General features: G+C 45.1%; 1 protein-coding gene across 1 annotated transcript in view; it reads left to right on the forward strand.

The window, feature by feature from the left end:
- Positions 1 to 15,460, forward strand: part of LAMC3 (laminin subunit gamma 3) — a 1,037,231-nt gene that overhangs the window by 629,882 nt on the left and 391,889 nt on the right. Inside the window, exon 14 of the mRNA XM_069609277.1 lies at positions 12,274 to 12,519. Within this exon, the coding sequence (XP_069465378.1) occupies positions 12,274 to 12,519 (246 nt within the window). The remainder of the gene's footprint in view (positions 1 to 12,273; positions 12,520 to 15,460) is intronic.

Consider the following 15,460-nt stretch of genomic DNA (forward strand, 5'->3'; position numbering starts at 1 on the left):
CAGATGGCAAAGGACTCATAATATTGCCGAGGACCTAGAGTTACTTTATGTCGACGGTCAATGGTGTCTTATCTAATCGATAATCGATAACCATCCTCTGCTACCAAGTGTGCTCTGGGAGCCCCAACCGGCCCATAGAGTCGGGGTTTGCCCAGAAGCACATTAAAACAAGATAGCAGCACCCTTGAGATGGATGTGGGTGCAGATTAATACTCCAACACCAAATCAATAATGACAACTCAACGGTTTGGCTAAGGGAGTCCGTTTAATGACAAGTACAAAAAATGGGGAGTCTCATGAATATCAGTGTATGCGTGATCTTCTCTCTCGCTTCACAACTCCAACAAACTTGATAAAAACATAACATTTATACTGAAAACTTGTTATCATTGACGTGTAAGACTTAAAAGTTGACATAAACTTCTATTGGTTCAGGAAAGGTAACTTTAATATAGGTACTATATCTTTATATGGTAACGGAGTAAAGGGATTGGGTAAACACTATCAGGTGGGGCATCTAAGCTGTCCTTCAAAATGGCTCCTCTAGACATCACTAAAAGTATGATGCCCTATTGGTTCTACTTACTATAGGACCCTAGATTACTTGGTCCATTGTGATTCGGTTGGCATCAACCCCACTCATACTTTTCCACTTTGCTTAGCAGCATGCAGAATGGTTGGCCAGTTGCAGAGTGCCCCTTAGATCCCCCAGCCTTCCTCCAATTATTGTTACAATCAATCATCACTTTAGTGGCCATGTGTCAATTATTTCACTGTGGTTGGCCTCGAGACTGCATCTCCTGTCTGGAAAAGTTCTGATATCTTCGCCTGGCCTGCTGCCATGCGTAGGTGTGAAAGTCTCACTTCTGCTTGCTCGGCTGGTCATGTGATTCAGACACCGTGAATTTGCCTCTTCTTCATGTAATTCGTGTATTTGATTTTCGTTTCACCCACCACCTGCCTTCGTTTTCTTATCTTTACCTTTCCGAGCAGGATATTCTGTTCTTCGCTTCAATTAATTGTAGCAACTGTTCGTCTATTCTACTGATATGACATTGGCCTTTTCTGGCATGAGTTGCCTCTGCTGAGTTTTGTTTCTGCCGCTTATTCCCGACTTTGCTAAATATGAAGCTTTCCTTTTGTGGTCTTTAGTAAGCTTTGGCTAATTCTGCTTCTGGTGCAAAGTGGAAATGTACTTACATAACGTGCTTCCTTTGAGTTAGATATGTATAGGTGGCACTTGCCGCAATATCTTTCTACTAAGCATAGCAAGCTGCACGATTTTCTTAGCTTTCTTGCGGTTCCAAGCATATGTACATGCGTAAACTGGTTGAATTTCTTCATCATGCTCATGGCTTAAGCTTCTTACATTTGACATTGTCCTTTCACTTTGGGTTCACAACATCCCTAGCCCATGGCACTTATCGTCTCTTCATGTCATTCTCTGGTCGTCATTTCTTCTATATGTGAGTCAGTCGGGGTTCTCATGTCATCACTATTCGTCTTCAATTAAAACCTTTTTGGTTTCTTCATGGACTGTACTTAGACGATCTTCATTTCGATTCATTTGTTGATATGGTTTTCTCAATGGGTACCTTACTGTCCATGGTTTCCTTGGTATCGGTACTTCAATAGGTGCTGTTCTTCTGATAGGTACTGGACAGAGACCCACTGCGGCTCTTTGCTGGTTTATTTGCTCATCATACATCACATATTTTGGTCTGAACGTTCCTGGTACTTCAAAATGGATGGTTGGAGTGCGGGCTGCATTTGGGACCTGCTCTACACCACGTAGAATCGCGTCACCTCTGATGTATTTTTGGTATAAAAGCTATTGTTTGCGAAAAGATCGCTGAGAGAACCTGAGCGTACGTCCATTGATGTTCATTGTAAACTCCCTGTTTTAGATGATTATTAATAAAACAGTACTTTGCCATCTTCCTGAGTTGGTTCGGTTATTTGGATTTGGAGTTATTCTGTGTGATCCCATCCATTACATATGCACGTTCCTAAAGGGCCCTAAACTCACCAGGGCTTAAGACAAATTGAATCATCAACAGAGACAGAAAACCTGTATACACAAGGGCAGGAGGAGGGGGAACCAATTAGCCTACACCAATCAAGTCACCCCAGGCTGATGGGGAAATGGACCAGCCAGTCACAATGCTCATTGAAGCAATGAGCCCCCAAGCCAATGTGTAAAAGGACCCCGAAATCCCTAGACTGTGTGGAATTTAGGGCAGTGTGCCAGGGAGTTGGTGTTGCAACTGTGAGAAAAATAGGACAAAACTGAAGAGAGTGGAAGATAGATAGGACACATTCTGGTAGAGTTTACGAACAGGAGGAGGTTAAGACAAATGGCCACACTGCAAGAGAGTTAAGCTTAGCGAAAAGGCCAGAGCAAGGAAGCTACAGGGGGCTTTGACACAGAAGCTAACGGTGCCTGCTGGGAGTGCCAGCCACAATCCTGATCCTAGCAGTAGCTGCAATGCCAACAGAGCCAAAGAGAAAACTCAACATTGAGAAGCCAAACGCAGCATGTAGCAGGCTCACGTTAAGGAGGGCCGGCCTTGATTGGAAGGGCAACTATTACTGCAGCCTGAAAAGTACGCAAGTAGGAGTGGGGGACAGTCTACACAAAGCAGCCTTTAGGATAATAGGATGAAAGTGTAATGGCATGTTTTGGTAAGCGTTAAAGAAAATCCTGTGGTAAGGAGGTTTAGTTGACTGGTCTTTCCCCGGTAGGAGCATGTCACAAGGCTACAGTCGCTGACTGCTTTTTATTTCAATCCTCTGCACAAACAAAGTTAAGAATTTTGCTGTGGCACTTAAAACCACTGTGAGACTGTGAGTACATTGAAGGATTCTTTCCGGGGTATGGACTCCCAAGAATTAAGTGGCTTAGAACAGGGATTGTACAAAGTTATGGAATTTAGTTTAGGACTCCTTCACGTGGATTTTGAGGCATTCCTCGTTCCTGACACGCTTACCTAAGTATACATCGCTTCATGTTAGTTCCCTAACCGCCATAGGTATTCCTCCACCTCCTCCATACAGCAAACAAATACAGATCAGGAAAACTGCCCAGTATGGCAGCAGCAAGTATTTTATACCCAGATTGCCCAAGAATACACTAGGAAATTGATGAATTGATCATTACTTTGGGAAACTGCTCAGGTTGTCATAATAAGCCTTAAGAAATACACCTTTTGGCTTTGTTAATGTTGATTAAAGTGCTTACAAATCTAGCCACATAGAGATTGTCTGATGTACAAAAACAGTAAAAAAGAAAAGTCTGATAGAATGTTATGTAAATGTGTCAGCTAACCAGCTTGCAGTAGTATAACACAAGATTAACCTTTTAATGTATTGTTAGATGTATCATGCATAATGCATTGCATTTATTCTTAACTTTCATGTATAAACATTCACTGTGAATCAGTTTAAAATCTAACTGTGTAGGGGCTTCCTGGACTGAAGTAAGCAGAAACAATGTCATTTTTCAACATTAACTGATGCCATTGGCTTGACCGTTTTATCAAGTACTAAATTATATTAGTAAACAAAAAAAGGTGTTAAACTACTCATCTATCTCGCATTCTCCATTAGATCTGTCTTGTGACAAAATGGTGTCAGTGATGGGATGGACAGAATCTGACAGAGTTTACCCTACATAAATTGTCTCCCCCTTTCTCTCTCAAGTTAGTCCGCTTGGGTTCTAAGGCTACGTTTTCTTACTGGGGTACCTCTGGGGCAGTCAGGTTTCATCTATATAGCACTAACAATTGGTAGTATCCTCTGGACCTTGGGTATTGTTCAAGACACACTTTAAAATACTAGTCCATAGGGGGAAATAAGGGCAGATTGCACCAAAGTCTGGAGTAGTCACTAATCATTGCATTGATGTGGTTGCTGGAGTAGGGCTTCATGAATACCAGAATGATGTTATGGTCTTTTTCAATCAATAACAATAATGGGACTAACACATACTCAAGTTCCCAAACTACCCCTTACTGAATGGAAGGGTAAAGAGGTTTCCACCAAATGTCCTAAGCTTCCCTCCCAGGTGGTGAAGGACCTTCAAGAGTCCCCAGATATTGAAGCCACCCAGAAGAACCCTGCCCTTATGCAGGTTATTCCTGAAGCTGAAAGCCAGGACAAGGCTTATCATACAAAGTCGAGAAAAACACAGAAGAGAATGCAGAGACCAGGTTCCAGTTTCTATTTCAAAGCCCTTCCAATGAACAGAGCTGGAAATGGTCCATTCCCACTTCACAGCTGCCCATTTATGGATGGTCAAGACCCGGGATCATGTACATCCCCAATTTATGTTTGCCTGACGCTATTTAAGGGAACTTTGTGCAAGCTTTCCAATCTTCCAGAAAACTTTGTAGAAAATGTACCCAGGTACCCTCTTCCCACGATCAATGTGCCTATCTCTTGTAGCGCGATGGATTGAATGGGACCCCTTGAAAGTAATGAATGACTACATTCTATTTATAGTCAACTATGCTATTTGCGAGCCTGAAGGATTCCCCCTCTAAGCTAATAACTCCCAGCAGATCTTTAAATATTTAGCTCTGCACTTAACTTCACTTCCTTTGACCTTTGCTTCGTTCCATGCAGTGTCCCTCCAACGACCTTTGCTTGGTTCTCACAGTGCCCATCAATTGACTTCTGATTGGTCCGAGGCATTGCCCATCCCTTGTGTTTTTCATAGATCCATGCAGTGTCCATCCATCGACCTTTGCTTGGTTCCATTCAATGTCTATCAATTGACCTGTCCTTGATTCCATGCAGTGTCCATTCATTGCTTGGCTCAATGCAGTGTCCATCCATAGACCGTTCATTGGTTCCATTCAATGCCTATCCATCGACCTTTCCTTGATTATGTGCAATATCCATCCATAGACCTTTGCTGGGTTCCATTCAATGTCTATCCATTGGCATGTCCTTGATTCCATGCAGTGTCAATTCATAGACCTTTACGTGGCTCCATGCAGTATCCATCATAGACCTTTGCTGGGTTCCATTCAATGTCTATCTATTGGTCTGCCCTTGATTCCATGCAGTGTACATTCATAGATCTTTCCTTGATTCCATGCAATGTCCATCCATTGATATTTGCTTGGCTCCATTCAATGTATATACGTTTACCTTTCCTTGGTTCCATTCAATGCCTATTGATCAACCTTTGTTAGGGAGAATTCTCTTATAAGGCTGATTTCCCCAGCAGCTCTGCTGGATTTTTGGGGTTTATTTTTTTCTCCTGCTAAGAGTGAGACTCTTTTACTCCCACTGTTAGGCATGATTTGAGGTATGTCTCTGACTATTTGTCTGCTTGTGGGCTATGGGGTCCTTTACTCCATAGGGTGTCATCTATTTTTTGTGTATGTGTTACACAGCACCCTCAGTGCAGTAACACAGGGGTGTCATAGTGACCCCCAAACATAGACTCCATACCCTGGGACTGACTACTGTCTCCCAGGGCATGTAAAGTCACCATTGGCTTTACTAGTCCTAAATTGTGAACAGAACCAGTACAAACCATCATATTGTGGAAGTACTGGAAGGGGTCCAGTCCCCCCTTGTCGTGTTTCTAGCTGGTGGCAGTGGTTACCACGCAAAATATTCCCCCGGAATATTTCCTATGGGATTTTCCCATTGATTTTAAACGCACCACTTTTTGGTGCAATGTTAAAGATACCGCTGGTTTATTTATTTAATATTAAATCCACGCTTGGGTCTTTTTGCCAGAACTCTTTTCTAAAATGGCGTTCGTGTACGCCCTTTGTTCCACTTTTTGGCGGGCTTCTCCACAAAAGCCCTCCAAATGGTGCCACTGTGTCTGGGTTCCACAGGATGTGTGGGGAGGGGAATTGGCACCCTGGAGTGCATTGCCTTAGCAACTCAAGTCACACTCTATTCTGATTGGCCCAGTTGTGAGCCGCCCGGCTCAACACTTAGCATGATTGAGTGACAGCTAGGCTGTTGAATGGGGGTTTTTCTGCATAAAAGCAAGGCTTTTGGGACTGGAACTTTAGAAGTCACCACAGGACCTAAGAATCCGAAGAGGGAAGAAGCTAAGCCATCTGCAACGACGACACCACCGGTGGAGCCCTGCTGCAACGACCTCACCACTTTCCCGACGACAAGAGGAGATCTTCTGCTGGAATAGTCTTCTCCCTCTGAGCTGGTGGGATCAACGTTCGCCACTTCACCTTCCAAAGACGTCTCTTGGTCGACTCGCCCGTGCCAAGCACCCCGGCGACCGGATAGCCAAGCTTCACCACTTTGACCGCGAATAAAAGGAATGCACCTTTTACCGACAAACTCTGTGGCTGGTCTCTTCCCTGGACAGTGCAACGACGACAAGTTTCCTCCTTGACGAGATCTTCTCTTCCCCTGGTCGGAACCACAACTTGCATCCACTGCCAGGAACAACTGCCGCCGCTGGAGCTTCCTCTCTCTTTAAGCCTCCCTTTCCACCTGGCCTCCCTTTCTTCGGATTGCTAAAGGTGACCCTTAAATCCTTGGCTTTCCAACTGGGTTGGCTCCAGACCTTCTAACTTTACTTCTCGAATCACCCCATCCTCTTTTGAACACTCTGCAAAGACTTTTAGTGCATTTTAAACCATGTCATCCTAGGCACATTTGGCGTTGCTCCATTTAAAGTGAGCCTGGCCTATGAACTTTGGCTCTACAGTGTATGCTGCCTTCACTGACTTGCTTTGGACATAGAAAAGTGTTGGGAATTGTTTTATTTTATGCTCTGCCTTTTTCTCTCCCCTTAACCTAATTATTGGAGTGCCATCTAAGCTACACGCTCACCTCTGTTTTGACAAAAAGTGGTGTTTTAACTTAGACTTGTCTAGTAATTGCTAGTGGAGGTGTATATACTTTCTGATTGTGTTTTGAACTTGCTTTGACTTATAATGCTAGTGTATTTACTAAAGTGTGTTAAATAAATAATTATACACTTTTGCTACAAAGCTCTCGTCAGTGTCTGCTTGTTCCACTGTGTTTTTAGCCCTATTGTGTATACTCTATATACTGCCTTACTCTTCTTGAGAGAAGTCTGACTGCTCAGCCACATCTACCAGGTAAATCTGGTGGTGCGGACTGCTACCAATTGGGTTTACTGCTTACTCCTGTATTCTTAATCTTTTTGCACAGGATTCTGCCTAACAACCTTTCCCAAATTCCATGCAGTGTCCATTCATATACCTTTGCTTGGTTCGATTAATTGTCTATTCATTGACATGTCCTTGATTCCATGCAGTGTCTAGTCTTACATCTTTGCTTGGCTCCATTCATTATCCATCCATAGGCCTTAGCTTGGTTTCATTCAATGTCTATGCATGGACCTGTCAGTGATTCCATGCAGTGTCAATTCATAGAGCTTTGCTTGGTTCCATTCAATGTCTATCCATTAACCTTGGCTTGGTTCCATTCAATGTCTATCAATTGACCTTTCCTTGATTCCATTCAATGTCTATCCATCAACCTTTCCTTAATTCCACGGAGTGTCCATTCACAGACCTTTGCTGGGCTCCATGTAATATCCATCCATAGACCTTTGCTTGGTTCAATTCAATGTCTATCCATTGAGCTTTCCTTGGTTCCATTCAAAGCCTATGCATCAACCTTTCCTTGATTCCTCGGAGTGTCCATTCATAGACCTTTGCTTGGCTCCATTACATGTCTATCCATTGACCTTGCTTTGGTTCCATGCAGTGTCCCTTCATAGACCTTTGCTTGGTTCCATTCACTGTCTATCCATTGACCTTAGCTTTGCTCCATTCAGTGTCTACCCATTGACCTTTCCTTGGTTCCATTCAATGCCTATCCATAGACCCTTCCTTGATGCCATGCAGTGTTAATCCATAGGCCTTTGCTAAGCTCCCTTCAATGTCTATCCATTGACCCTTTTTTGGTTCCATGCAGTGTCCCCTCATAGACCTTTGCCAAACTCCATTCAATGTCTATCCATTGACCTTTGCTTGCTTCCATTCAATGTCTATCCATTGACCTGTCCTTGGTTCCATGCAGTGTCCATTCATAAACGTTTTCTTTGCTCCATTCAATAGCTAGCTATTGACCTTTCATTGATTTAATGCAGGGTCCATTCATAGACCTTTTCTTGGCTCAATTCAATGTCTATCCATTCAGCTTTGCTTGGCTCCATTCAATGTCTATCCATTGACCTTTGCTTGGCTCCATTCAATGTTTGTTCATTGACCTTTACTTGGTTCCATTCAATGCCTATTCATCAACCTTTCCTTGACCCCATGCAGTGTCCATTCATAGACCTTTGCTTGGCTCCATTCAGTGTCTCTCCATTAACCTTTCCTTGGTTTCATGCAGTGTCCATTCTTAGATCTTTGTTTGGTTCCAAGCAATCTCTAACCAGTGGCATTTGTTTGCTTCTTTGCATTTTGCAGTTATTGACATTTATTGAAAATAACCTGTCTCTATCTTATTCCATGTCCGTCAAGAAAAAGAATGCGGTATCTATCAAGTGACGGAGTGCAGAGGATCTCAATTTATCTCAAGCCAAGTCCACTAACGCACCCTGTGCAAAGTCACGTGATCTGTGTAGTCGGTGTTCATCCTGGAACTCTTTTCATGTCTGCATGTAGTCAATCCAGTGAAATCAGTGATCTCTGCACTGAGCATGCCAGCACCCGCATCCCCTCATCCATTACCCCGTGCATCACGGGTTAATTTGTTGTCTTCTTCCTTCGTCTTGAGCAGGACTTTCTTAAATTCTGGAAGCTCCACAAGACCTTCATCTTTACCTCTTCCTCCTCCCCTCACTATCCTCTGCTAATCACACAGTTGCTTGTTTGGTGTGCAGAACTCTTATGCATCCTTGGGGCCCTGACCTCCCTCACCAAATTGCCCCCAGATTGTCATCCTCAGCACTTGCCTCGGCTCACCCTCCTCCATGGTGGCTTGCACTTACCCTACATTGCACTTCACCTGTTGCTCACCCATGAGCACCGCAGCACCTATCCCATTCCCTCTCCCTTCTGCACTTGCACGCTCTGAACACTCACAAGGCATAGTAGGCTTGTCCCCCACCCGCTGTATTTAATATTTCTTATTTATTTAATTACATTAATTGTTTACTTTTCACATCACCTTGTCTCCTCCCTGTTGCCCTGTGGGTGCTTTGAAACAGTATTTACTTCCTGTATAAGCGCCTAACAAGCAAACAGTAAATAAATAAATCAAAAGAACTCCCCCCTCTTCAAGGTCCGAAATATTCACAATTGTCGCAGGTGGATGGAAGTCCCATCCATAAAGGAAAACCCCCGATACTATTTACCAAATTAATCCTTTCCTTCATCTTCCCAGCCTGCATGTGACCCTGATGACTGGGGAGGGACAAAGGCATGTTACCAAATCACCTGACGAACATGGCCACCTACACAGAAAGGTCTTTATGGGAGGGCAAAAGGGGCAAAAGTCCTGGGGCCCCACCCTTGAAGGGGCCCCCACATGGCTGCCTGATTGAAATCAGTTGGTGCCCATTTATTTAACAAACCTTAAATAACACATTCCATGTTTTATGGTGTGCTGCCGAGGTGCAGAACCTGCAGCCAGGCTGTTGCTGACCAGTATATTTTGCTCGGATCCATTAATCCTATAAAGCTTTTGCGTACCCAGTTTGTCCAGTCATGATAGCACGGCTGCTGTAGTATTCTCAACCTTCTGTGGCATACTGAAAGTAGAAATTCATGTTGATAAATTTGAACGCCATGATTGCTCAGAAGATAGCTCAATTTGTTAGGTACTGGTTACAGAGATTTGTGGAGGCGGTGACCAGGGATTTTTTAATCCCGTAATTTCTTTGGTTTAGAGGTGGGCCCCAAAGGAGTCTGTGCCCCGGGCCGCAAGGTTCCTTAAGATGGCCCTGCACCTACAGACTATTAGCTGTGGGTTGAGGGGGGGGGTTCACCCAACACTCCACAGCGGCTTGAGTAAGCGCCTGGTGATGTTGGCATCAGGGGGCTCTTTCTTTGGCTCGAGGTAAAAATGCACACCATAGCCGGGATTTTCCTGTATGTATTTTTTCTTGGGGTCAGACAGAGCACTTGTTTCCCCATGAAAGAACACTTCCAAAATGGCCACAAAAGAACAGACATGAATGTTCAGCTTAGGGGGTCACTGGTGAATGCACTTTTTCCGTCTTATTGTGGACATCATTTAATATTTAGACGAATGCACAGAGATATAAATAGCCCATCACACTCAGAGCGATTCTCTAACATCAGGGCAGGGTGGAGGCTATCGTTAGCCTCACTCTTGCCTCTGAGTGAAAGTGACAAAGTGAAACATAAATATGGATGTTCCTGTTTATCCATCTGGGGAAATATGTCTGCACGGATCCTCCAGTGACCGTGGTGTAAGTATGTGGTGGAGCTAGAGACCATGGAGTGGGGATACGGAAGAGCAAGAGACCCATCAATGACCCTGCACTTGAGAGGTAGCAAAGCTTAAACACTTGAGTAGAGAGGTTGAAGATCCCTGAAGGGCATGGGATCTATAGGTAGAGCAAATGCCCCACCACCCCCAATGAAGATGTGGTAGAGCTTAGCACAACACACTTAAGTAAAGATGTGTTAAAACTAGAAACCCATGAGTAAAGCTGTGCTAGAGGTATAGACCTTTTAAGTTGATATGTGCTAGAGTTAGAGAACATTGAGTAGAGCCGTAGTAGAGCTACAGACCTTTCAGAGATGTTGGAGAGCTACAGACACTTGAGTAGAGCTGTGATGGATCTAGAGATCTATAATTAGAAATGTGCTAGAGCTAGAGACCATTGAGTAGAGATGCGCCAGAGCGAGAGACCACTGAGTAGAGATGTGCCAGAGGTAGAGTCCCTTGGTTAGAGATGTGCTAGAGCTACAAACGCTTAAGCAGAGATTTGCTAGAGTTATATACTCTTGAGTAGATATGTGCCAGAGGTAGAGATCCTTGAGTAGAGATATGCCAGAGGTAGAGACCATTGAGTATAGATGTGCTAGAGGTCGAAGATACCCATGAGAAGAGATGTGCCAGTGGTACAGAATCTTGGTTAGAGATATGCTAGAGCTGCAAACACTTGAGCAGAGATGTGCTAGAGCTATATACTCTTGAGTAGAGATGTAGGACTAGCGACCATTTGAATAGGGATGGGCTAGAGCTAGAGACTCTTCAGTAGAGGGGAGGTAGAGCTAGAAACCCATAGGTAGAGATGTAGCAGAACTAGAGACCATTTGAATAGGGAGGGGGGCTAGAGCTAGAGACTCTTGAGTAGAGGGGAGGTAGAGCTAGAAACCCATAAGTAGAGATGTAGTAGAACTAGAGACCATTGGAATAGGGATGGGCTAGAGCTAGACACCCCTGAGTAGAGGGGTGGTAGAGCCAGAAACCCATAAGTAGAGATGTAGTAGAACTAGAGACCATTGGAATAGGGATGTGCTAGAGCTAGACACCCCTGAGTAGAGGGGTGGTAGAGCCAGAAACCCATAAGTAGAGATGTAGTAGAACTAGAGACCATTTGAATAGGGATGGGCTAGAGCCCCTTGATAAGAGGTGTGCTAGAGCTAGTTACCTTTTGATATGGATGTGCCGGAGACCCTTGAGTTGCGATGTAGTAGAGCTACAGACCCCTGAATAGATATGTGTTACAGCTAGAGGCTATTTGAGTGGAGGCTCATGAGTAGAAATGTGCTAGAGCTGGAGACCACTTGAGAAGAAATGTGCTAAAGTTAGACACTCTTGAGTAAAGATGTGCTAGAGGTAGAGAACCTTGAGTAAAGATGTGCTAGAGGTAGAGACCCTTGAGTAGAGGAGTGGTAGAGATAGAGACCCTTGAGTAAAGATGTGCTAGAGGTAGAGACCCTTGAATAAAGATGCGCTAGAGGTAGAGACCCTTGAGAAGAGATTTGCTAGAGTTAGAGACCCTTGAGTAAAGATGGGCTAGAGGTAGAGACCATTGAGTAGAGATGTGGTAAAGCTTAAAATCCATAAAGACCCAGATGTGGGAGAGAACATTGCCCTCCAATAGGAATGTGGTAAAGTGCAATACTTAGGTGCTGAGATGGGATAGAGAATTGAAGAAAGGTGAGTACACTGGGGATCTTGGGTGAAAGAAGGGCTGAAGCAATGGCACCTTGAGTTCTGAAACAACCCCCCAGGGGAGCCTCTGGATTGCAATGTAGGACTGTACACGTCATCAATACATCTCATTACGCTTCTGCGATCTTCCCTCTTTCCTAGGTCGACGCTGTGAAGTCTGCGATGAGGGGTTATATGGAGACCCTCTTGGGCGTCACGGACCAGTCCGCCCATGTGACCCATGTGACTGCAGCGGCAACGTGGACCCCACTGCCATCGGAAACTGCGACTCACTGTCCGGCAACTGCCTCAGGTGTTTGCACAACACAGCAGGAAACCGGTGCGAGAGATGCCACGAGGGTTTCTACGGGGACGCCCGAGCCGAAGACCAGGGCGCGAAGTGTGCCCGTGAGTAATTTACCTTCAGCCTCAATCCACATTGAAAACAGCTTTCATTATAAGCAGCTATCCCCAGGTGTGCACTGAGTCACTGCTGCTGCGGTCTGTGAACTTTAGTGTGTGAATACTTTCTGGTGCACCTCATGCTGTCTCTCCTCTCACACCACCAGGGGAGCCGACTTATGAATTTCCCGGGGGTGCCCAAATGTAAGAAGTGACATCACCAGCAGTTATATGAACGTATTTGCACGTAGTCGCCAACTTGGTGCAAGGGGGTGGGGCACAGAACAGTGGAAACATTGGCTAGCATGTACTGCATTTACTAAAGTCAAGAAAGTAGGAGGTTTCAGCCTTCCAGTTGCATTCCAGTAGGCCATCACTGCCCCTACTCCACCCCTCTATAATCATCCAGGTTGTAGTAGCCCTCAAAAGGTAGAGAGTAGGATGGGAGAACGAAATGCCGGCCCATCCTGTGAATGTGTCAAACCTCAGAGCAGAAACTGTGCATGTGCCTCCTACCTTAGAGCACAATCTCACTTATTTGGTGCAAATCTCGCAAGTGGGAGCATGGGAATCCCCTGTGCGTGTGTGGGCTGCAAACCCGGGATCACATGCTCACTTCTGCAGTGTGAAATTCTGGCCAAGGCTCTTTGGGCAAGCATTCAGAATGTGTCTCACCCCTTTAAACAGTGTGATATATTGAGTAGGCACCTCACTCCTTGGAGCATAGTATACCCGTTGCTGGTAATCTCACAACTGAACGTCATCTCAGTGACCCCATGTATATTAATGGAGTCAGTCACCCATCTGGGAAGACAATTATTTATTCTGATATCTTACAGGCACAAGCCTTCTTTCGCTTGCCCCATGACGGCTTCCAACATCCTGAGCGGCAGTTTATGGAGAGCAGGCAGCCTGGGACATGCCTGTTGCCAACTGAATGTAGCCAGATGTACTATTTAGACACTGGGAGAGTGCCATGAACCCACATTGGCAGTGGAGAAGCACTCAACATACAGAACACAATGGCATAGTGTTGCAGTCCTGCTGAGAAATGACAATTTGGTCTGTTTAAATGTAAAGAAGGGTGGCTGAGAAGTACACGCACTGTGCCATTAAAAATAAAGCAGCTGTGGTGGGTGGAAGTGCTGCTTCGGTGGCATCAAGAGTATGCAATTCCCTGTGGGGTAGTGTTGGTAATTTCCTATTGAAGTATAGCAGCCCTACTGAGAAGTGCCATTAAAAGTGAAGCTGTCCGGTAGGCTGGATCAGTGCTACCCCATAAAAGGTGTAAAAGCCTCTGTGAGAAGTGGCAGTACTGTCCCAATGGTGAGAAGTGTAGTATTTTCAGATTAACTATGCTTAAGCACTTTGGGTTATTGAATAGTGCTGCTACATTCTGAGTAATTCCATCCCTTTAAATATATTAGCTCTTGTATAACCACGACAGTGTCCAGTTATTCGGATGAAGATGAAATCAGACTTGCTCAATAGTTCTTTTTCTGTATCATTAAATGTACTTCAGATCTTCAGGAGGATAGCTCAGAGGCAACGCGCTCGCCTTGGAAGCAAGACGATGCGGAGCAACACAGGTTCGATCCCTCGGTTCGCACAACAAAGGTTCGATCCCTCGGTCCGCGCTTAGAAACCTCTGGGTATTACACGCATTATAATTAACCAATAAAAATAAATCAGCTGAGAAGTGCTAAACCTTGTAAGAGTGTAGCAGCTCAACTGAGAAGTGCTGATGTTGTCCCATCAAAAGTATAGCAGTCCCACTAGGATGAACTAGCATTGCCTCAACAAAAGCATAGTATTACCACTAAGAAGATTCAACAATTATAGAAGCCCTGTTGGGAAACAGCAGAACTACCCCATCAAGAGTATAGCGAGCCAACTGAGGAGTACCAGCATTGCCCCATTTCAAATATGCCAGCTCTACTAGAAAGTGCTGGCTCATATAGATTGCACATCGCTGCTGAGAAGTGCTGTTACTGTCTCTATAGAAGCCCAATAGCTCTGCACCATTAGAGTTACAGCAGCCCTGCAAGTACTGTCCCATTGAATGTTATTAGACTGAGCACGGTCAACAGTATGGCAAGGTTCATACTGGGTTCTATGTGATAATTTTGCATTTTGAAGAACAAATACAAAAAAGAGTGATTTATTTCGGTCGATTTGTGTGGTCTTCAAAATGCCGAATTATCACTTTTTATTGCCCACCTTCCACCCCCACCAAACCACCCAAGAAGGTGATCCCACCTAACCCCACACTCCCCCCCTCTCCCATGATCTTTCCTTCCTTAGAATTCAGGGGAGTTCCATCCCTCAAAGCCTCCGCTCCCCGCCCATAGCATTCACCCTCAACACGTACACACTCCGAGACATGCAAACAGTCTCATTTGCCCTCTCCCTGCCCCAATGCAAGAGGGGAACACAGATGTAGAGGTACACCCAACCCAAAACGATGTTTAGAAATTGTGGGACAGATGCAAAGCAAGAGCCTCTTGCTTTGCATCTGTCCCTCAATTTCTAAACATTGCTTTTTCCCCGGCTTTCACCCGGGCCGCCAGAGAGAGACACAGTATGGATGGAACAGGGCCATCCACACTGCGTCTCTTCTCTGCGGCCAGGTGGGGGGGGGCTCAGCCCCGACATCATTCTGCCGGCGGGTGCCCGGGCCTCAGAGCACCCGCATACTCGGCGCCCCTGCACACCCCTTGTGTCCTGAGCTAGCACAGGGCTGGCCACCCGGCTGATGCTGGAGTATGACTGCGAGGCTGGGAGTTCTGTGTGTGGGGGGAACGGAGTGTACCCACTTTATTCAGAGGGTGGATCAGTCCCCTCAGGCTAAAAGAAAAACATTGGATGTCCTCTTTGAATTCCGCAGTCTTCAGGTTTGTAGGCTGGACACTTCACCACTGCACTATATGAGCTGATGGAAAATAAC

This window comes from Ambystoma mexicanum, chromosome 8, assembly GCF_040938575.1.
Source record: "Ambystoma mexicanum isolate Mex_15411 chromosome 8, UKY_AmexF1_1, whole genome shotgun sequence".
NCBI classification, from domain to species: domain Eukaryota; kingdom Metazoa; phylum Chordata; class Amphibia; order Caudata; family Ambystomatidae; genus Ambystoma; species Ambystoma mexicanum.